General features: G+C 39.9%; 4 protein-coding genes across 9 annotated transcripts; 3 read left to right on the top strand and 1 right to left on the bottom strand.

Annotated features, from left to right (window-relative positions):
* Positions 1–251: 251 nt before the first annotated feature.
* On the top strand, positions 252–8,408 carry dhx32a (DEAH (Asp-Glu-Ala-His) box polypeptide 32a). The gene is made up of 11 exons (XM_010786891.1): positions 252–753; positions 1,564–1,757; positions 2,351–2,723; positions 3,418–3,657; positions 3,747–3,840; positions 4,284–4,433; positions 5,666–5,857; positions 6,062–6,202; positions 7,058–7,248; positions 7,328–7,518; positions 7,750–8,408. The coding sequence occupies exons 1-11, from the start codon at positions 493–495 to the stop codon at positions 7,943–7,945; spliced, it is 2,223 nt and encodes a 740-aa protein (XP_010785193.1). The 5' UTR covers positions 252–492; the 3' UTR covers positions 7,946–8,408.
* On the bottom strand, positions 8,366–11,478 carry bccip (BRCA2 and CDKN1A interacting protein). The gene is made up of 7 exons (XM_010786892.1): positions 11,214–11,478; positions 10,744–10,818; positions 10,567–10,647; positions 10,379–10,465; positions 10,104–10,291; positions 9,226–9,394; positions 8,366–9,059 (listed from the first exon to the last, which is right to left on the bottom strand). Exons 1-7 carry the CDS (start codon positions 11,352–11,354, stop codon positions 8,889–8,891), a joined length of 912 nt encoding a protein of 303 aa, XP_010785194.1. The 5' UTR covers positions 11,355–11,478; the 3' UTR covers positions 8,366–8,888.
* A 135-nt stretch (positions 11,479–11,613) lies between these two features.
* uros (uroporphyrinogen III synthase) lies at positions 11,614–14,459 on the top strand. Of its 4 annotated transcripts, none has more exons than XM_010786890.1 (10): positions 11,614–11,765; positions 12,212–12,295; positions 12,421–12,504; positions 12,603–12,699; positions 12,891–12,965; positions 13,324–13,398; positions 13,505–13,588; positions 13,704–13,789; positions 13,866–13,941; positions 14,022–14,053. In XM_010786890.1, exons 1-10 carry the CDS (start codon positions 11,700–11,702, stop codon positions 14,036–14,038), a joined length of 744 nt encoding a protein of 247 aa, XP_010785192.1. In that variant the 5' UTR covers positions 11,614–11,699; the 3' UTR covers positions 14,039–14,053. The 4 variants fall into 4 exon arrangements, with proteins under 4 accessions (XP_010785192.1, XP_010785190.1, XP_010785189.1 ...); XM_010786888.1 differs by lacking the exon at positions 14,022–14,053 and adding an exon at positions 14,065–14,456 and having other exon boundaries at positions 11,634–11,765; XM_010786887.1 differs by lacking the exon at positions 14,022–14,053 and adding an exon at positions 14,065–14,459 and having other exon boundaries at positions 11,662–11,765; positions 13,866–13,964.
* Positions 14,460–14,541: 82 nt separating this feature from the next.
* mmp21 (matrix metallopeptidase 21) lies at positions 14,542–20,732 on the top strand. 3 transcript variants are annotated; one of them, XR_799817.1, is made up of 8 exons: positions 14,542–14,996; positions 15,106–16,000; positions 16,612–16,787; positions 16,886–17,027; positions 17,161–17,418; positions 17,497–17,669; positions 18,386–18,744; positions 20,365–20,732. XR_799817.1 is itself a non-coding variant. In XM_010786886.1 (7 exons), exons 1-7 carry the CDS (start codon positions 14,844–14,846, stop codon positions 18,689–18,691), a joined length of 2,067 nt encoding a protein of 688 aa, XP_010785188.1. In that variant the 5' UTR covers positions 14,542–14,843; the 3' UTR covers positions 18,692–20,732. The 3 variants fall into 3 exon arrangements, 2 of the variants coding, with proteins under 2 accessions (XP_010785188.1, XP_010785187.1); XM_010786886.1 differs by having other exon boundaries at positions 16,648–16,787; positions 18,386–20,732; XM_010786885.1 differs by having other exon boundaries at positions 18,386–20,732.
* Positions 20,733–21,412: the final 680 nt, after the last annotated feature.

The raw sequence follows: 21,412 nt of genomic DNA, 5'->3' as shown, positions 1-21,412 counted from the left end.
GCACATACGTGCATGTTAAGTAGCTGAAACATCACATTTGTTATTATTTTAATCATAAAATGAGTAAAGGGAGATATGATATTAAAGGATCTTTGGATTTGTTAACTTATAAGGGAACATTAAAGTCATAATTTCATGGGTCATTCACACGTGATTGTTGTGAATAATGAAGCCCTGTGCAAATCAAAACACGTGTGCAGCCACGCTGGGAGAAATTACGCGCCGGTGCGCACTGCGCCTCCTTCCAGCCTCAAGCAGAGCAACATCAAACTTTAACAGCTTCAATAAATATACTTTTAGAAATTAAGAAGCCGAGTTGAGAGATTCACCTGATCTGTGCAAGTTTGGGAATACAACATCAATTGTAAGGAATCGAGTGGACGTTTTTTTTTAGTATCAAAATCACATTTAAAAAACGAAATGGATCGATAGTTTAAGTGGTAGGAAAAACCTCTGTCAGCTCTCGTCCGAATTGACAAATACATATGTGTCATGTCGGATGAAAATAATTCAGCGGAGTCAAACATTTGCCCTGAAAGTGAGGAATGTGCTGCCGAAGATTCATTTGGCTTTGGAGATGATCTGGAGTTAAATCGGTTCGATGGATTGCCCTTTTCCTCGCGTTACTACAAACTACTGAAAGAGAGGAAGACTCTGCCAGTGTGGAGGGTCAGGTGCGAGTTTGAAGATGCTCTGGTAAACAACCAACTGGTTATTGTGTCCGGGACTGCAAAGACTGGGAGGGGTACACAGGTAAGAATATGCACATTGATATGCATTATGGGAAAGAGAGTTTAAAAAGTGTTTTTTTTTAGAGAGATTCATTCAGCTTATATTTATTTTCAAAGGCAGATTTGTTCCCTAGTCACATGGAATCAGACTGTCTAGCTTCTTTATGACCTTGGGGGCATTTTAGAGTTCAGGAACAGTGCTCTCCCTTTTACTTTTCTCCTCTCAGGGACATGTTGACTTCCTTCAGACTATGCCCAAATACCACAGCATAACCCAATTTGTGTGACGTTACTTGTTTTTTTGTCCAGCCTATTCAGTGTAAAACAAATTTGACATGTCTGCTCCCCTTGATTTAATTAAAAAGACATTTCTGCCCAGCGTAACCATATGTATCTAGCACAAACTTCTCACTTTTACATATTTAAGATTCCAGTTATGTGCATTTTTGTTAAAATGCACATAACTGTTTGTTTACATGCAAAGAGGACCATTATGTGAGCGTGTGAAGGCTGCCCAGCTCAACAGATGCTGTTGTGTCACTGTCAGTCTGCCTGACAGCCATGCTTCACAAAGGCTCCAGCAGGGTGTTAGGGGACCTCCTGCTGCTAAGCCCTGATCCGCCTCATGCTGCCAAAGCAATTTTGTATTATGAGCGATAACACCGTAGGATACCTCCTGTCACTGTTTGTTTTAGCTGTTGGTGCAACTTAACCTCAGGCTTGCCTTGAAAAAGTGACTATGTGAATAGAACATGTTCTGTAAGATGGAGAACTTTAAAGCACTGTCAAAAATGAACGATGAAAACAATATTTAGTGATAACTCTCTTTCAGATCCCTCAGTGGTGTGCAGAGTTCTGTCTGTCTGCCCAGTACCAGCATGGCATGGTTGTGTGCACTCAGACCAGCAGACAGCAGGCTGTAGATCTGGCCTTACGGGTGGCAGATGAAATGGACGTCAACATAGGCCACGAGGTGGGATACACCATCCCTCTGGAGACCTGCTGCTCCTCTGATACTGTTCTGAGGTCTGCTCGCAATCTGTTTAATATCATCCACAAACTGTCTCTCCCTCTCTAATCATTCCTTTGACATTTTGATCCTAAACATGGATAAAATGTAGTTGTCATCTTGAAGCTGCCAAACGTTGTCGCTGCTGTTAAGCAAAAGTCATATTTTCTTGCTTTATAATATTAAAGGAATACTTAACCCACAAAACAACGGGTCATATGTATAACTTGGCGCTGCAACAGAGAAAATATATCAAAACATCTGTTTACATACTCTCACACAACTAAAGCAAAAGTCTCATATGCTCACTACTTGCCGAACACATGTGCTTGAAAGAAAACCTTACTATTTAACCAATTTAAAACACTTAGAATAGTGAGCATACAACTGGATATATGAGACTTTGATTGTACGGCATGAGTTTGTAAACTGATGTTTTGATATCATTATGCTTCTGGTAACTCTAGCCCCTGTTTACTTTAAGAAATGTTCCTGTTTTTCGATCAATTGGTTCAATGTTGAGGCCAGTGGAAATAACAAGGTTGAGCCATTTATACACATAAGGTTTTGCGTCATGTATTCCTTTAACACCTCTGACGGCTTCTCTCAGGTACTGCACGGACGACATGCTGCTGAGAGAGATGATGTCGGACCCCTTCCTGGAGCACTACGGGGTCATCATCATCGACCAGGCCCACAAGAGGACAGTGAGCACAGACATACTGCTGGGCCTCCTGAAGGACATCCTGCTGCAGAGGCCTGAGCTCAGAGTGGTGCTGCTGGCCATCCCGCCCTTCACCAACAAGCTGCTGAGCCACTACCACAGCGTCCCCCTCCTCAGCCTGGAGCCCCCATCCCCTGCTGAGGCGGTGCACAGCCACAGCGGCAACAAAGACTATTTCTTCCCAGCACTGAGACTGGTGCTGGAGATCCATCGAACCAAAGAGGAAGGAGATGTTGTTGTGTTTTTCGCCTCAGCTGAGGTAAGACAATGTTGCGTTTTTTTAGTAGTGGTTTACCTGGACCAAAGCTGAGATCGGCCCATTAAAAACCCTTTATTTTATCTCATGAAGTCCCTAAGTGACACTGAACAGTCTGGTGGATCATCATGGGCCAGGTCATGTGATTTTGTGTTCCCATAACAACATGTTGGTACATGTGACAGAACTAGCCACCATTTCAAAAGCTTGTTTTTTGTTGCTAAAGGATTCCAGCCATTTAAGAACTATAATGCTTACATAACATGTCCTTTACATATAACCTGTTGTGAAAACATTTCTTGATCAAAGTGATGTGAAACAAATAGGATAAATATCGCTGTGACATTAATTTCACATCGGGACATTAACCTTACAATTTCTCAGAAAATCTAGAGTGACGTATTCAGTATGTAACAATTAGAAATATGATCTGCTCAGTTAATTTTGCTGATTCAATGATATTTAGTTAATATATTCTATATTCCTCAATTCAAAGAAATTTAAACCAAATTCTTATTAATACGAATTACTTTACCATGAACGCCCAATGTGACATATATGTAACTTTTCAGATCTCTGACACTATGGGGGGGGTTACTTGTCAGAAATGTGGTCTATTTAGTCTAAATGATCATTTTCCCAAAAGTAGAAATGGGTCTGGGTTCTTATGGGTTAAGGAATTTACTTTCGTCTGCAGGAGGTTAACTGTGCCCAAAGCATCCTGCGGAGAGAGGGCACCAGGCTGGGGGCGGAGCTGGGCCGGATGGTGCCTGTGGTCCTGTGCCCGGGCCGGGTTGGGCTACCTACTGCCCTCTCTGACCAACCGGACTCCAAGAAGTCCAGGAGGGTCTTCCTCTCTACCACACAGGGGGAGGATATGTGGTGGGCCGCAGAGTCTGTCAACTTTGTCATTGACACAGGAGTCCAGAAAAAGATGGTATGTGTTTTCCTAACAAAACTTATCAACCTTAAATGACCTGTACAGTATATGTATGCTGATGTTTAATGTGGTTTGACATTTTACAGGTGTATAATCCAAGAATAAGAGCTAACTCAGAGGTCCTGCAACCCATCAGTCAATGTCAGGCAGACATACGCAAGCAGCTGTCTGGACCAACAGGTAATTTTAAAAGGTCAACATTAGTTTCTTTCTGATGTTTCCAAGTGATAATCTGAAATCTGAAATCTTGACTATGATCACCTCTGGTTGGCAGAGAACTCTCTGCTCCATAGCTTCTCTTGATAACTGGACTTCAAATCACACCGTACATTTTACATATTCTATTTAATATTTAATAATTTAAAAAAAAATTGTTTTAATGCTATTTAATTTCTTTTTGAGACATTTTTTACATTTTGGATTTTTTATTTCTAGTCTTTGAATTCCTCTAATGTACAATGCCTTGTCTTTTTATGCTGCTGCAATGCAAAACATTTCCCAAATTGAGATCAATAAAGTACTTCTTATCTTAATAAAGCTGAAGGAGCAACATCAGAGTTCAATAAATTAACTTAAATAAAATCTAAATGTCTTTATTGCACTAAGTTCCATGTGTTCCCTAGGTAAATGTTTCTGCCTATATCAAGAAGACAGCGCGCTTCCTGCAGAGAAAGCCCCACAGATTTTGGAGTCCAACATCTCACCGACAGTCCTGTTCCTAAAAAGGATGGAGATCGCCGGCCTTGGACAGTGTGATTTCATCGACAGACCAGGTGACATAGCCTGCTAGCACACATCAGTGAACAAGCATTTGTATTCTCTGCCTACTGGTTCCCACAGACAGCATCTCTCTCCCAGCCTAAAACACAGCCAGAGAGGTGTATGAGGGAGGGGTCATTTTTTGGCTAGTGGAAGCACAAATGAATGTTTGGGCCTGGTCAGCCATGATTGAGCTGAGCTGACAGTACCCTGCTACTAACTATTGTCTGCGCTCTAACCAGCCCTAACACGAACAGAACAGGCAGGGAGAGGCCAGCTCATTAACGATCATAAAGCATGTCTCGTTAGCAGCAAGACACGAGTACAATGAACAGGAAGAACAAGCCAAATATACTGTAGTATTTCCAAAGTCTTGTACAATGTGGCACAGAAGTTACTTTCCCTCATATGCATATATTACTGGTGTCTTTTCTAAGAGATATATGGGATTTTGAAAGCTTAAAGCCACTAAGTGAAGTTATTGTTTGTGATAAGAGCAACGTTATTGTTTGTGATAAGTGAGTGGGTGTAGAAAGGTTAGGTGAAATGGTTTACAGTGGCTGTAAAGGGGCAGTACAGGATGGTTCAAGCGGGGCCGTATGAGGTTATCCGCCGTCCCACCCCCAGTTAGGAGAAAAAGGCAAAAGTAAGAGGATGGAGCAGTAGTAAACCCTATTATAGCCACCTAAAATAAATCTGAATTTGTTCATGTGTATGTTGTATTTAGAAAATGTATACAGTCAAAAACATTTATTGCAAGAGGAACTGAAGTAGAATATACCTGCAGAACATTGAAGTTGCTAATCTACTGTGGCTTCGATTTGTTAGTTAGTGTTATTGTGTGACTAGTTTGGATCCATCAAAGTCTCACAATTACACAAAAAAACGAACTGATCTAAGCAGCAGTGGACCACCAACTAGCTTGTTCTGTGATGTAAAAAAATGGTATTTGTGAATGGAGTCTGTCTGTTTTTAAAGATAGCATGCATAGATATTACTCGTTAGAAAAGACTGGTGAAAACAAAATGATGCTGCATCCATCCCAACTTCCTATTCCTATACTTATTATTTTATATTTTAACTACTCCTTTGAAGTATTAGTGATGTTGCCCTAAAAACCAACAGTTCCATACACCGAACATGAAAGAAAAAGAGTTAAGACAATTTTGTAACACTTACAATTTTGCACTTTTTGGATTTATTCAACTAATGTATCACACTCAAACTGTCTGGTCCCCTGTTGCAGATCCTGAGGGTCTCATGCAGGCGTTGGAGGATTTGGATTATCTAGCAGCTCTAGATGATGATGGCAATTTATCTGAGATCGGCATTATAATGTCTGAAATCCCTCTGGACCCTCAGATGGCCAAAGCGCTGCTGGCATCCTGTGAGTTTGACTGTGTGAGCGAGATGTTAACCATCACAGCGATGCTGTCAGGTAAGTGCCATGTGATCCAACTTTCCAATTTTAAATAAGATTTGTTCCCAATAAGTGAAGACTATAATTGATGTGTGGATTCAGCATCTGGACATTATTGTAGTATCTCATTTGCAGATGTAGCTGCAGTTTTCATACAGTGAAACAGATGCTCTTTGCTAAGTGTCTCTGTGATGGTGACCTCGTTGTTTCCTTGTCTTCTAGCGCCAAGCTGCTTCATGGAGCCCCCTACTGGCATGACCCACGAAGCAGCCCAGTGTCACAGAAAGTTCCAGCACCCTGAGGGTGATCACTTCACCCTCATAAACATCTACAATGCCTTCAAACAAAGCCAGAGAGAACAATGTGAGAGGCAGAACCAATCCACTCTCAGCAAATACAGTCCAATTTTAAAACATGCTTGCAACTCTCTTAAACTGACGCATCCTCACTGCAGTGTTTCTGAATCTTTCCTTCATTGTTGCCAACAAAAAAAGAATGTTTGATAAATAGATCCTTGTGATGTCATGCGAATACAAGTTAGCATATAGGACAATGTATACACTGAGGCAATTTGAAAGTGCTTGCATTTCTTACCAAAAGGAATAGCAAGGATTGTGCAAGTATGCCAACTTCATCAAGTGTGCCAAATAAGTTATTTTATGCTCTAAGGCAGGGGTGTCAAACTCAAGGCCCGGGGGCCAAATCTGGTCCGCGACTTCATTTTATGTGGCCCCACAAGAGCTTGCAAAAATATGATATGTTTATTGTACGGTTGCATGCTACTTTACAGAAGCACGTTGCCCATAAACTACATGTCCCACAATGCATCTCAAATTTGACTTTTCTTTTTAACTCATTTTGTGACATTCTCACTGAAGAGACTTGCAATTATTTGCCCTAGACTTCTGCTTTCAGATGTAGTTAATTATGAAGTTATTACCCTATCCGATAATAATCCAATGCAGGGCCAATAATGTAATATAATAAATTGTATTATATATATTACCTATTTATATATGTATTTTTATATAGTCTTAAAGTTATAACCGGCCCTTTGAGTGCAACCATAATGTGAATGTGGCCTGCAATGAAATTGAGTTTTACACCCCTGCTCTAAGGTGAAGTCTGATCTGATGAATCAGTAGGTTCCACTGTGGGCCTTGTTTTTATGGCTTGACTAAAACAGTGTTATTGTATGTGATGCATTTTTTTCCCCAGACTTTACTTCTCAAAAGTGGTGCCAGGATTACTTCCTGGATCATTCCGCCCTGAAGACAGCAGAGGCCACTAGATCAGAGTTGACTGACACTCTGAACAGGATCGAGCTTCCCATCTCTGAGCCCTGCTTTGGAACCAAGAGCAACACACACAACATCAAAAGAGCTCTGATGGCCGGGTTCTTCATGCAGGTATTTTAGAAAATCAATATTAAGGAATTCACCTCCAGTGATTCACCAGTATTTAAGATTGCTGCATCCTTTTTTGTAGATCGCTCGGGACGTGGACGGATCAGGGAACTACTTCATTCTGACACACAAGCACATGGCTCAGGTGCACCCGCTGTCCTGCTACGGGGCTCAGTCGCACAAGCAGGGGCTGCCAGAGTGGGTCGTTTTCCACGAGTACACCCTGTCGGAGAACAACTGCATGAGAACCGTGTGTGAAATTTCCCCTCAAGTGTAAGCCAATCCCTTTTTTTTAGCTCACTAAAAGATATGTCGTGCAAGCAGATTATAATTGATTTCTACTGGATTATGTTATCACGCACCACACTGGGGAGACAAACATGTTGTGATTGTTTTTGTTATTACTGTCAAACTGAGCCATTTGGTCACATTTTCAATCTTTTTTAATCCTCTTAAAATCTCATTGTTTTTTTTATATAAAAAGTAACACTCTATTCATTTTAGGTACATTCAAATGGCACCCCTCTACTTCTTCTACAACCTGCCCCCTAGTGAAAGCAAGGACATACTGCAGGACATGTTGGACCCAGACGCATCCAGAAAATGTGAAGAGAAACAAAAAGACATCCCAGTGAGCAACCAGGACGACAGTGGCTGTGGAATCGGATCGCAGACTTATGACAGATGTGTGATTCAATGATCTGAAATCAAAAAATGTGAAAATATGGACTGTAATCCTGTCACCAAATGTAAAATATTTTTGTCGATACAAACCATTGACTGTAATAAGTTATTACTTTGCCTAAAGGTTGTTGATGGTTAGACATGGCGAGCAAATAAGTTTGGTTCTCGTCATGAGAGCATGTTGCAAAGTAATGTTAATCATGAACCTGTTCATTATCCAATAAGGTTGTTTTCGTCTTATTGTGCCAGTAAATCCCTTTTTCCTGACTGCTGTTATGGGCAGCTGTCTATTCTGTAATTGAATTCTCCCGTCTCACCTCATTTTCCCTTTTTTTTAATGCAAAGCTGTCTCTCATAGGTGTCTGGTTTTGAAACTGAATCATGATGTACGAGTTGACATGCTGCCAGTTTAAGAAAACACATGATTGTCAAGGCATGTTGATCTACAACGGATTTATTAATAAACAGTAGCTACGATATACTGGGATACAAAATCACTGTAAACTCAAATTTAGGATTTTGCTGCCGTTTTACAAATTAACAATGCATAATTTTCCTTTGTCAACAATCAAGATCCAATTTTTGAAAATCATTTACCGGGTTATGTTAAGGGATATATATGTAGGTGTGTTATCAATGTAGAATTAACCATTCAGTAATTTGACTAAGTGACATCTCATTTGACTTCAAGCTCACACATATTCGCTATTGTGTTGAGCATCACACATCACATTTATCTTGGTTCATATAAACAAGTCTAAAAGACATGACTTGTTGCATTTCTATTCATATTCACATGATATATTGGGTGCTCTGCTGCAGTATAAGCAAGGTATGTTAAACATAAAAATGTGACATGCACTATTGTAGCTGACATTACAAAACATTTTCTGTTACAAGGGTATACTAGTACAACCGTTTCCATGAGTATGAAAAGGGGTTTTAGTTTATTGTAAGGTTCACACAGTTAGGTATTCTTTGAGTTTTGCCATGATAGCAGGCATTCTGTCGGCTGGGATCAGCATCACCGTCCTGAACGGTTTCATGGGAACATCATCGAACGACCACCTGCCGCTCAAACACGAGTCTGTCTCTTCCTGGACCGAGTAGTGGAACTGTAAGATAGCTTGCTGTAAGGACAATACAAGTCATTATTTAAATCCAACATCTCTGGAGACTTGAAAGTCAAAATACATAGTTTTAGCTCATTGTACAACAAAAAAAGATTCAATTGAAGTGTTATCCAGATACTGCATGTCATATCATAAAACATTTTGAGAGCATCTCATGCATTACCTCAAAGAAGAATTCCTCCTCTGCATTGACGAACAAGTATTCATCTTTGGGAGCTGCTCCTCTGGCTGGGACACTCTTGCTCACTTCTTTGCAGGTCTTGCTGATCATCAGACAATAGTGACACTTCCCACTGGGCATATTCGTCCTCTGAGCTTCAGCTAGTTCTTCCCTGGAAGCAGAACAAATATATTAGTTTAGTTCAGAGGTGGAAAGTAGTGGAGTACAAATACTTTGTTACTGTACTTAAGTAGTATCAGTACTTTACTCCACTCCTTACATTTTTAACACTAATACCTGTACTTTCTACTTCTTACATTTTTGAAACAGGCTGGTTACTTTAGATTTAATCTGCGTTTGGTGGCGTGATCGTTATTATTTATAGTCATTGTGTGCCTATTGATTTGAACACGATCCGTGTATCCATCATTTCCTGGTCTTCTCTAAAGAAGAGGGACCAATGAGAACTTTGTCATGTTGCCGTTGTTCAGCATGGAAACATTCATTAGCTAACAATGTCATTATTGTTCTATTTATATAAAGTGAGGTCAGTTACTCTTTAAAACAGATGGTAGTTATGGGTACTTTTTAATTAAGTACGTTTCGAAGCCCATACTTCTTTACTTTTACTTGAGTAAAGAGGTTTAGTCAGAACTTCTACTTACCTGAGTATTTTTTAAACACTAGTATCTGTACTTCTACTTGAGTTTACTTTTTTCAAAAGACTGATTTAGTTTTGGAAAAAAAAGTAAGATTGTTCTACCCTTCATATACTCTATTCTAAGTTTTACATGCATTCATATAACTAACACATCTTAAAAGTGTAATTTTTGTTCCTTTACAAAGCACCATCAGGTCATTTAGGACCGAGCAGAACTCACTGGAGCTGTTTGTGTAGTGGCAGTGCGATCTGGGGGGGCACGTTGATGAAGCGCTCGCTCAGCAGTAACCCCACAGGCTTGCTGGGGTCATTGAGGATCAGCTCGATCTCTTCTGTCATGCTGGGGGTAGAGCTCTTCTCACACTGATCCACGATCAGTTCCTTCACCTCCTCCACACATTGCACATCCTGCCAATGAAGAAACATGTTAAATTCCTACAAAATCAGAGCGCCAGAAAGCCAATTATTCTGTAAGGTTAGTCCCAGGGATGTTACCTTTCTCTCTGTAAGGTTGAGCATACTGATGAAGCCAAACACTTGATCTGAGTCTTCATCATCGCTGTCTTCTGGCACCTCAGCTTGCTGAAGAAAAGGAAAAGGACGAGTGAATACATGTTAGGGCTAAAAGTCCAGAATAGTCCCCTGGTAGATCTGATTTGACTTGTAACTATGGAGCAACTCACCTTGATGACACTTCCAACATGATTCTGTTGAATGATGAGGTCTGTCATCTCTGATGTATTTACATGAGCCTTCAGGAACAGCTATATCCAAACAAAATACACGTGAGCCCATGCTAAAATATAACACAACATATTAACTTTAAGATTTAGATGCAAAACAGAAGTGTTTTCTCAAACCTGTTGAAGGAGTTTCTTAACGCCGTCGAAGTCGTTCGCTGTAATGTTGTGAGCTTCGAAGTCCACCATGACCTCCTGCAAGCGAAACATAAACAAAACACAGAGTAGTTAGCACAACCTAACCTGACTGAAGTAGTCACTTCATTAACTTTTGTTACGTTTTTCCGAGTAGTTGTTTCAGGTACTTTCGAATGAATGAATAACATTTATTTAATTCCACACAGGTTTTTGTCGTGCACTTTGTATTGAACATTTTCAAACTAACGATAATAAGCTACTAAAGTATACAATTCCCGTTTAAATAGCGAACTAATGTTACACGTTTAATCCTGCCTGAAAACAATAACACATATAGCTAAAGTGGCTCACTGTGTTAACATGTGCTAACAGCTGAGTTAGCTTGTAGCTAACTCGCTGGCTAGCAAGGCCGTGCACATCACGGCTTTTTAAAGACGTGGTTGTTGTTTTACCTCGTTAATCTCCTCCTCTGATGCCTCGCTGTCTTCATCCCTGGAATCACCTGCCTCCTCTGAATTTTCATCGGAGCTGTTTTCAGTTTCCCCGTGATTTTCACTCAAACCTACTGCTCTCCTCTTAGCTGAAGAAGCCATGCTTGCAAAACAGAGAACGCGTGTCAACTAAGTGGGCGGGGAAAAGGTTAAAGTGCATTATAAGCAGGAAACTGAATGCCCCAAGCCGCCATCATGGCTCCATATTTGCACGACTTGCCGTTTGACGTAGCACGTCGGAGCCGAAATGTGAGCTTGTTGCGGAAATGGAATAAACCACTATATAAAAAGGGGATATTAGTTATTTAAAGGGTGCCTAAACTACTGTTTCCGTTACACATAGGAAGTGCTATTAAGCGTTTGGTTGATAATATTTGATTTGTATGGTTCTAAATAATATTTTTTCTCAATTTACTTTATTTTTATGGCAGGTTAGTCAGATATTGAATGTTATTTCTCCCCTTCTTGAAAGTGCCTGACTCTTGTAATGCTCAGCTGTGGGGACAACTCAAGGTAATATGTTGCAGTTTATACTATAAACGTTGTAATTCATATAAATGCACCTCAAAAGCAAGATATTTAGCCACTTATCAGCAGCTGGGTTACATTTAGGAAACGGTTAATACCTAGTTAAACTGTCATTCTGTCTTGCTAATGTAAACAATAACACACGATTTGGCTAATGCTACATAGTTACTACCGTTAAATGCATGTAACGATGGAAGTGTGGCACTTTTGCATTAGTTTGATCCTCATGCACACAGTCCATTAATCGTGACTAAACATTTCTGTTATCAGCAGGTTGCATATGACCGTTTTGGGGTGTAGCTTAGCTTGCTGTGACTTCACACCCTCTGTTCTCAGTGTTGTGGCAATCTTGAGGTTCTGACTTTGGCTGAATTCATTTTTAACCTGGTTTTGTTCTCTTGCATTCCTCCCAATTTATTTGTTTGATTTAGCGTTTTTGGGTCTTCGTCAAGATGCAGGTGCTGCTCCTGAAAGAGCCAAGAGCTGGAGAGTCTGGACCTGATCCTTACATTCAGGTAGATGCACATGTTTCTAACTATGACTGCATTCATATTAAGTATTTTTAGCAGCAGTGACAGTAGGCTACTCCTCTGCATTTTAATGCACATTTGAACAGGACTTCCCTATTTTGATTTCACAGGAGCTGGCGTCACATGGACATAAAGCAACCCTAATTCCTGTGCTGTCTTTTAAGTTTGTCTCATTAAATACCTTGTCGGATAAGGTAAATTCTGATGTCACAGTATTGGATTAAAATGGGTTTTATTTGTGTATAAAACATACAGTTTTGTATCTGTTGTTCAATATATCTTCCGATGTCAGCTTTTCCAACCAGAAAAACATGGAGGTCTTATATTTACCAGTCCAAGAGCAGTGGAGGCAGTGAAGATGTGCTTAGAAGCAGAAGAAAGAAGGGAAGGTGAAAGCATATTAAGGAACTTCCTTTAAATATATATAAATGTTGTAACCTGTAACATATTCAAATGATCCCCTGAAAGCATGCGTTTACTTAAACGTCTATCAATTCTGCGTAATTTGTTTCTGTACTGCTAAATGAGATTTACATTTTTTTTGTTTTAAATGTTATCATTGTTTTTATTATAACTCTAGAATGGAACAGCTCTGTGAAAGAGAAATGGAACAGCAAGTCCATATATGTCGTCGGAAGGGCAACTGCTGCATTAGGTAAATTGTTGTCGTATATAAAACATTTTCTTTGGAATTGTTGGTTTTTTTGAACCCTTGCTAAGTGAATGGTGTTTCCAGCAAAGTGTGGCGAAGCACCTGGTTTTGACAGAGCTGTGTGAAGTGATGTTACTACCTTCAGTCATTTGGAAATAGGTTGTACACAAGTGACAGTTTGCTGCAAGGTGTAGAACTTTCCTGATGTTTGCTTTACCTTGTTTCTTTAGTGACACTTCATCTCTTTGTTGTCAGAGTTGAGAAATTAACTTAAATAACAATAAAACATTTTACTGATGTATTGCTGATATCAACAGTCCATATCCTAAAATATAATTCTAATCCTTTTTTTGCTACACAGTACGGAATCTGGGTCTGAACCCTTTGGGCGAGGACACAGGGACAGCAGATGTCCTATCACGTCTTATCATTGAACGTAAACACATTACTTTATACTCCCTTATTCGATACAGTTCATTTCAATAGGAAATACACAATTGTTCCGATAACTCATATAACCTTATACCTGATTCTCATCATAGGAGAGGACAGAAATATTCCACCACTTTTCTTCCCCTGTGGCTCGATTAAAAGAGAAGTGTTGCCCACGGCTTTAAGGGAAAATGGTAAGCCCCAAGTGCAAGATTCAAGGTGATAGAAGTCCCATTGGGGCTTCACCAATTATAAAATAATAATTGTGCTACCTTTATCACTGTGGGGATCGGTTTCTTTTGTTTCCAGGCGTGCCCCTAGAGACGCTGACTGTCTATCAAACAGCTGAACATCCAGATCTGGAGAAAAATCTAAAGAACTATTTCACGGAGCAGGTAAACCCCTCCTCCTTCTGCAATTAAAATAAAAAAAGTTTTAAATGTAGCAAATGTTTATATTCTGCTTTTACAGGGCACTCCAGCAAGCATCGCTTTCTTCAGTCCATCGGGAGTGAAGTTTTGCCTGGAAGTTGTACAGCGGCTGTCAGGTGAACAGCTGCCTGAAATAAAGGTGCAGCTTCCTCATTATGCACATCAACTATTGCATTAATCTGTAGTGTTTTTATAGATCTTCAGTGCCTCTGACAGTCATTTCAACTTATTTTTTCCAGTTTGCAGCCATTGGACCTACCACCCAAGACGCCATGATAGCAGAAGGCCTGTGTGTCAGCTGTACTGCAGAACAGCCAGCAGCTGAACACCTGGCAGCAGCAATAGCCAAATCGCTACAGTGACAAACCACAGGCCAGCAGCAGCACTTAAATCCATCCTCTTTATCTTCTCTCTGGATACTGCATTATTTATATTTATTGTTATTTGTCTGTTTTACTTTTACCAAGATTTAATGTATATCAGGTAAATTGCACTAGAGAAAATACGCTTTTTGTGCCATACAAAATGTAAGATAATGTAATTATAATATTTATGTGTTTTTATGTTAAGCTAAAGCAAGGCAATGTAGAGTTTGTGTTTGGGAATAAACTTTGATCAGTGTGATGCCATGGAAGGTTTGTTTAGTGGTTATTCATTGTAAAACAATCCAGTGTTGTGTGTATCTGTGTGTGTGTCCTATTCGAAACAGGTGTTGGCAGAGTGGCGTTCCTAAACTGTTATTGTCCACATGAAAGTAAAGATTTAAACCTCTCTCCACACATCAACAGAAGCCCATTTAAAACCAATGGAGCATGTATAACACATCCACTCCATTCAGTCATATTGAGCTATTTGAGACAGTAAACACAGGTTTACCTTTCACACAAAGCTGAGGAAAGTGGGACACCTCTAGAGAGTCACACCTTGTGATGGGTGTGGAGAAACTCAGGATGTGCCTATAAAGCACTATGGCTTCAAACTTACTTGTAGACAGTTACATGAGTAAGCCAACACCACGATGCTGACTTTTATCCAGCTGATGATTTTGCCTCTTTGGATGAGCATTAGCTCAGCTGATGCGGAGAAACTTTTCCATAATCGGGATCATTCTGATATAGAGACCCTTACTTCTCACCACGCTGAGGTCATAACCGACAAGTTCACAGCAGAGGTAAATATCCTACTATTATTATATTCCTCTGATTTTGGTACTCCAGCATTTATTAGATTAGACATGATTGATTATAGGAGTCATCTGATGTACCCATATCTTGTTCTAGTTATTTCTCTCTAGATATGGATTCATTAAGCCGGTGAACTGGGAGGAGATACAGTTTGAAGATTCAGATGTCTCTTTTAACGATGACTTTCTGGATAACCTTCAAGATATGATCCAGGAAGGAACCTCAGTGCATCACTCAAGGGATGCTCTTCAGGACGGCGATTACGACGACCACAATAGTCTAACCAAAAGCCTAGCGTTTATTTCAGCACTTAAAGAGTTTCAGAGGGTTTCCGGTCTGCCTGCCACAGGCGTGTTTGATGCAGCAACCAAGGTGGCGATGAACAAACCGAGGTGTGGAGTCCCTGACAAAGAGATTGACCTGGACGCGCCTATAGCACCTGAGAACAGTAGGGCTTTAGATACTGAAAACAGTTCCAATAACACTTTAAATGAGACTGACAGTAACAACACAATCAGTAACTCTTCTTATGGCACTGCCAACTCCTTCGAAGATGACATATTCAATGCTAATGACACAGAAAGTATTCTCACAGGAATTTCCAATGACACCAGCTTGAATTTCACATCATTTGATCCAATTTTAAATAGCACATCTCTAAACAGCTCAAATTATGTAGACAGTCAAATGTTCAATAACAGCGGCCATCAGAGCCCAGCAGTACAACGCAGGAAACGTCACCTCGCCACTCTGGTATCCAGAAGCAGGCACAAAAGAGATTTGAGTCAAACAGGATACATGGCCTTCTCTAAGAGGGTGTTAAAATGGAGGCTGATAGGAGAAGGCTACAGCAGCCAGCTGTCCATCGAAGAGCAGAGGTACATCTTCAGACTGGCCTTCAGGATGTGGAGCGAGGTGTCTCCGCTGGAGTTTGTGGAGGACACACGTTCCCCACTGGAGGATGTTGATATCAGGCTGGGCTTTGGCACAGGTACGTCAGACTCAATACACTTTTTCTTTTGAGGACATTGTGTTTAAAATGTCAACATTATATGCACTGCTAGTATTTGTTTTAGGATAACATCACTTCTTTCTGAATGTTAATCTCATCTTTCAGTGATAGCCAGATAATGAAATGAAAGCCAGTTAATATCAAAGCTTTTCTTATAAGAAAGTTATAGTAAGTTTCTTAGAATAGTACATTTGGGTTTCAAATATTGGTACATTTCACAATGCTATCTCCTTTCACTAACTAATCTTAGAGAAGCCATCCATATCTATGTATCTATTTGTTTTAATTTAATAAACTTAATCATAACACCGCAATGAGCCATATTGTCTTAAGTGAAGTTACATTTTTTTAAACTGCTAAAGTACAATACAGAGTTTGTTAGTAACTCTCTTTGTCCGATATTAACAAAAAATGTAATTTTTAGTGTTAAAAACTAATATATTTCAGCTGTAATGGCCATCGTAATTTCCCAATAGTAAAGGAATATTTTGTTTTGGTACAATAAAGCTTTACTGCTAGCAGCTGTTTGTATACTCTTATAAAGTAAAATATTGCACTATGTGGCAATCATGTTTTATTCAAATCCCCAGAAAAATCAATGCATCTTTTGTTTGATTCTGTGGCAGGACGACATCTGGGCTGCAAACAGAGGTTTGATGGCACTGGGCAGGAATTTGCACACGCCTGGTTCCTGGGTGATATTCACTTTGATGACGATGAACACTTCACTGCTCCCAGTGCTGGCAGTGGGATCAGCCTTCTCAAAGTAAGAACATCAAAACAAATTATCAGAAAACTGTCTAATGAAAAAGAAAAACAAGGTTTTTTTTAGTCCAACAGCATTTTTCATTTCCTATCTTTCAGGTAGCAGTTCATGAGATCGGCCATGTTTTGGGTCTCCCTCACATCTACAGAGCTTCTTCCATAATGCAGCCCAGCTATCTGCCTCAGGAGGCCGGCTTTGAGATGGAATGGTCAGACAGGAAGGCCATTCAGCACCTCTATGGTACATGGATACAGCACCATCTAGTGGGATCACACCCACACAAACTGAGAGAAACAGATTCAGGTTTATTTACACACTTAACATTGACACAAAACCAGTATTTGTTCCATATTGTGTTTGTGTTTGAACCCAGGGGGCTGTAAGGGCCGATTCAACACAGCTTTTGATTGGATCAGAAAGGAGAAGACCCCCTATGGAGAGACGGTCATCCGCTTTAACACGTACTTCATGAGGAACGGCTGGTACTGGCTGTATGATAACAAGAGTAACCGCACACGCTATGGAGACCCAGTGGCCCTGCAGGCCGGCTGGCGGGGGATCCCCATGGATGGAGTGGATGCGTTTGTGCATGTGTGGTCCAGAAAAAGAGATGCTGTTTACTTCTTCAAAGGTAGGTCTGCCAACAGATTTTATTTGTATTTGTTTAATGTCTGTCAATATATTTTGTGACTGTTGTTGTTGTGTCCAGGTGCTCAGTTCTGGAGGTATGACAATGAGAATGACCAGGTGTTCAGACAGGACCCTGAAGGTCACCGCTACCCGAGGTTGATCTCTGAGGCGTTCCCAGGGGTCTTCGGTCCCATCGACACAGCCTTCTATGACAGGAGAAACTCTCGCATCTACTTCTTCAAAAACGCACTTGTAAGAATCTCTTTCAACATGATAACTGGGGAGATGCATTGGAAGCACATATATTAGATTTGTTGGGTTAAAATAGATGTAAGGAATGGATTGTGTGAGAGAAGAATAACAAAGAAATAATACTTTACGGGATGGCGTATTACTACTTGCAATACACCTTAACATTAATAATTGTGTGGCCTTGTAAGGAGGACCCTCTGTCAAAATCAAACTAAATCTGTTAAAAAATTCCTATAGTTTTGTTACACTAGACTAGACTATAGTGCGATGCTTGTGGACATTGGTGATTTTTTTTAAATGTGTATTTACTATTATTATAATTCCATTTAATGTTATTTTATTTGGTTTTATTCTTATTGCATTTACTATACTTTTGTATTCATTTAATTTTTTAATACATTTTTTTTTTTTAATGTGTTGTATTGTGAGTGTTAAACATATCAAAAATCTGATTAAAAATGAGAAAAGCTAGGTCCTGTTATTACAGCATAGAACAACCTGCAACAGGGTCCAAAATAATACACAGAGGGAATGAAATATGTATACATAAGCAACGTGTTAGAGGGACCAAAGCCCAAGCGAATTCATTGTGTCTCTGCATTATGAGGGAACATATTCATTCAAGCAAACCTGCTACACTTCCTCTGTGGTTTGTTTGCGTGTGGTAATTGAATTGATTTCTATATAAGAGGAAAAACAATTATCTGTTCAAACAGGTGTATGCATTCGACGTGGAAGCCAACAGCTTGGCAAGAGGCTTCCCCAGAAACATCAGAGACGTTTTCCCTCCAGTGGTGAGCAGAGACCATCCAGATGGCAACATCGACGCTGCCTACTTCTCCTACACCCACAATGCCATCTTTCTACTCAAGGGCGCACGCTTCTGGCAGGTGGTGAGCAGCCGAGATCGCTGGCGCCGGCCCTTTCTGCCACGCAACGGCCTGCTGCCACACAAGGAGGTGGATCAGCGCTGGTTCGACATCTGCAACGTTCATCCCACTGCACTCAAACTAAAGCGCTGAAGCACAGATTCATTAAACCCTACTGATGTGAACTGAGAGCTTCACCTGGTGGGGTATGTACACATGTTGTCATATATGTAGGAATCCATTATATATTTAATTAAAATGTTTACCTTTTTTTAAAGACAAAAACAAGTGTACTTTGTATACTTCTGTTGGCTTAGTTTCAATGAGGTGTGATAGGTTTATTAATATATCAGCCGCTTTCTCTCTAAGAGGTGCCAAATGCATACTGGCATTGTGAAGGACGTCTTATGATGAATAGGTTTTTAGAGCATTACTGAGAAAGTACTTATTTATAGAAAGAACTATTGAAAGTGTATAGAAAGGAAAATGTATTCCCAAGACTGAGAGTGGTTTCTGGGTAAACTTACAGATTGTATGTATGCATCTTATGTAATGATTTTAAATATACAGTATCTTCAAAAAAGAATGCCCACCACAGATTAACAATCATTTACATTCCTCGTTTTCTTCTTAATTTTGCAATATGTTGTTGTGAGGGAGACATAACCATACTACAACAAGATGATGGATACCAGCACTTTTGCGCTGAATGTATGACACTATCACTTATTTTTAAATCATTTGGGAAAACTTGAATCTAAAGCTGCCTGCAGGCGGGAAAGAATATAACATCAAGTCAAATAAATATCCCTTCAACGCTCTGATACAGCCTTTGCAGAAGCTTTTGGTCTGATCTGTAAGAAAAACCTTTAATCTTAATCGATAAAAACTTGGAGATTGTGGAAACATCTTTCCAGTGATGCGCTATTTTGATTCCATCTTGTGACGGAAGGTAGCATTAACGATTTACACAATATCAATCAGGAAACATCCTATTTAAATGTAGATTGAAGCAAAACGATTGAAAAAAAAAAGGACTTGCCTTATTACTTAATTCTGTTCCATTTCATAGTAATCATTGGAGCACTCTGCAAAGGAACAGACATTGATTCTGTGATCAATATGTTACTTGAACACTCTTATTAATTCAGCGCATCTTAGGAGATTAAGCTCCTGGTGGGCCCCAAATAACTAGCGTTGTGCTTCAGGCGCTGCACAGACTATATTAATAAATTGAAGTCAAAATCAATTACAAGCAAAGGAACACAATGTCATGGTAAGTGGCTACAGAGACGCATGTCATGAGACAATGAGTCCTATAGAATGAGCTTTCTGTGGAAGCAGCCTACAAATATCCTTGTAATATTTCTCTCTTGATGTGTTATCAGATAATTATTTCTTGTCATTTTCATGGTATATCTACGTTTTGAGTGACTAAATATCCATGGGAAATACATTTTCTGGATTTCTTCTTGTTTCAAGTTCAGCTAAATTATTTTCATTGTTACAATTTATACAAGCATATTATCCCTCCAAGAGAACTGATAAACATCCTGTAATTCAGCGTGAAGTCACATCTGTTTGAATCTATTATGCCATATGTTTGTTGCTGAGTGTTTGACATCTCAGCAGGAATTATTGATAGACTAATATTGAATCCAGTGCGTAAAATGATGCAGTGCAGTGATCTGTTTATTTAACCCATTATGAAGCGCCATACATCTCCTGCACCCTGGAGTTCCCCATACAGACAAATCCTAAATACAAACTGTTATTCACACATGCGAGTCCCCGGCTGCACAGCTCAATGATCTGTGCTTTTGCAGTAACAGTACTGCTATTGAAGCTCCCTTCCCATACACCCCGGGCCTCTTTGGATGCGACGGAGATAAATGAGATCAGTCATGCTGATGGAGCCCGAGCCGCAGTACAGGAGAGATTCAGAAAGCTGTGTCACGGCACAGGAATCCACATGGGAAGCATGTTCAGAGAATGGGACAAAACTCTGTAACAAAAATCTCCGAAAATCCAAGACGTGAAAATATCTGTTGCCTCAATTATGTCTTAGAGCCTTGTGGAAATCACTGGAATAAATCTAGTATAATTTCAGTGTCGTACAGTCATGTGTCCTTATGTGTGCCATGGGATTTCTTTAACAAACTGCTGCATGTGTTGCATTTGAATATTAATAGTTCAAGGCTGATATCACTTTGAATTTGTTCATATAAAGAAAACATCTCCAGGATTTCTCCTGTGATGGAAATGATGGCATTTCATTCTGTGAGTCTCGCTTTGTGGAAAGGATGTTGAATAGTTTCATTTATTGTACGCCTGAGAAATTGTACGTGTCATAATATTCACACAGCACTGTGAATATCTTTCATGCCCTGTCTGCTCTTGTAGTAGCAGAGCGAGTGAAGTGGTAACCTCCTCAGGAAAGGGAATAAACAATTCCATTACTTTAAGAGAATTGATCCGTGGGATGGAGAGAACTCGTGAGGATGGAAGAGCTTCCTGCATCCCGTTCCCCTACCCCACTTTTTACCTTGATACTTCCTCATCCCTCATTTATTATAGCCCACCGAATGAAACTCAAAGCCATTTGTCTTTTTGGTGCCTTGACAAAAAGGCCTATAACACAATTGAAGTTGCATTATAGGGCAGCAGACGACTCAACTTCTCAACTACAATTTTACCCTTTCACCTTGGTCAATGTCATTAAATGATCATGTCTGACAGACAAACAGCCTTGTAACTTTTTACCAATCTGCAAAACATTGTAAGCATTTGACAAACAAATCTAAGAAAGAGTTTTAGTCCCTAAGGTTTCAAACACTTAGATCCTACACTCTACAATAATAATGGAGTCTTTTC

Source organism: Notothenia coriiceps, unplaced genomic scaffold, assembly GCF_000735185.1.
Source record: "Notothenia coriiceps isolate Sejong01 unplaced genomic scaffold, NC01 NC01_scaffold00029766, whole genome shotgun sequence".
Lineage (NCBI taxonomy): Eukaryota > Metazoa > Chordata > Actinopteri > Perciformes > Nototheniidae > Notothenia > Notothenia coriiceps.
The sequence above is the reverse complement of the archived record's forward strand: the minus strand, read 5'-3'. Positions and strand labels throughout refer to the sequence as shown.

What these genes read in the sequence shown, in the direction of transcription:
- dhx32a (XM_010786891.1), top strand. Translation starts at nt 493, where the DNA reads ATGTCGGATGAAAATAATTCAGCGGAGTCAAACATTTGCCCTGAAAGT. An exon ending in TCCTCTGATACTGTTCTGAG is followed by an intron (nt 1,758 to 2,350) that starts GTCTGCTCGCAA and finishes GGCTTCTCTCAG; the next exon opens with GTACTGCACGGACGACATGC. An exon ending in TGATTTCATCGACAGACCAG is followed by an intron (nt 4,434 to 5,665) that starts GTGACATAGCCT and finishes CCCCTGTTGCAG; the next exon opens with ATCCTGAGGGTCTCATGCAG.
- bccip (XM_010786892.1), bottom strand. Translation starts at nt 11,354, where the DNA reads ATGGCTTCTTCAGCTAAGAGGAGAGCAGTAGGTTTGAGTGAAAATCAC. An exon ending in ATGTTGGAAGTGTCATCAAG is followed by an intron (nt 10,466 to 10,566) that starts GTGAGTTGCTCC and finishes CCTTTTCTTCAG; the next exon opens with CAAGCTGAGGTGCCAGAAGA. An exon ending in AGGAGGAATTCTTCTTTGAG is followed by an intron (nt 9,060 to 9,225) that starts GTAATGCATGAG and finishes TTGTCCTTACAG; the next exon opens with CAAGCTATCTTACAGTTCCA.
- uros (XM_010786887.1), top strand. Translation starts at nt 11,700, where the DNA reads ATGTTATTTCTCCCCTTCTTGAAAGTGCCTGACTCTTGTAATGCTCAG. An exon ending in ATCACGTCTTATCATTGAAC is followed by an intron (nt 13,399 to 13,504) that starts GTAAACACATTA and finishes TTCTCATCATAG; the next exon opens with GAGAGGACAGAAATATTCCA. An exon ending in AGAACTATTTCACGGAGCAG is followed by an intron (nt 13,790 to 13,865) that starts GTAAACCCCTCC and finishes CTGCTTTTACAG; the next exon opens with GGCACTCCAGCAAGCATCGC.
- mmp21 (XM_010786885.1), top strand. Translation starts at nt 14,844, where the DNA reads ATGCTGACTTTTATCCAGCTGATGATTTTGCCTCTTTGGATGAGCATT. An exon ending in TGCTGTTTACTTCTTCAAAG is followed by an intron (nt 17,419 to 17,496) that starts GTAGGTCTGCCA and finishes TGTTGTGTCCAG; the next exon opens with GTGCTCAGTTCTGGAGGTAT. An exon ending in ACTTCTTCAAAAACGCACTT is followed by an intron (nt 17,670 to 18,385) that starts GTAAGAATCTCT and finishes CTGTTCAAACAG; the next exon opens with GTGTATGCATTCGACGTGGA.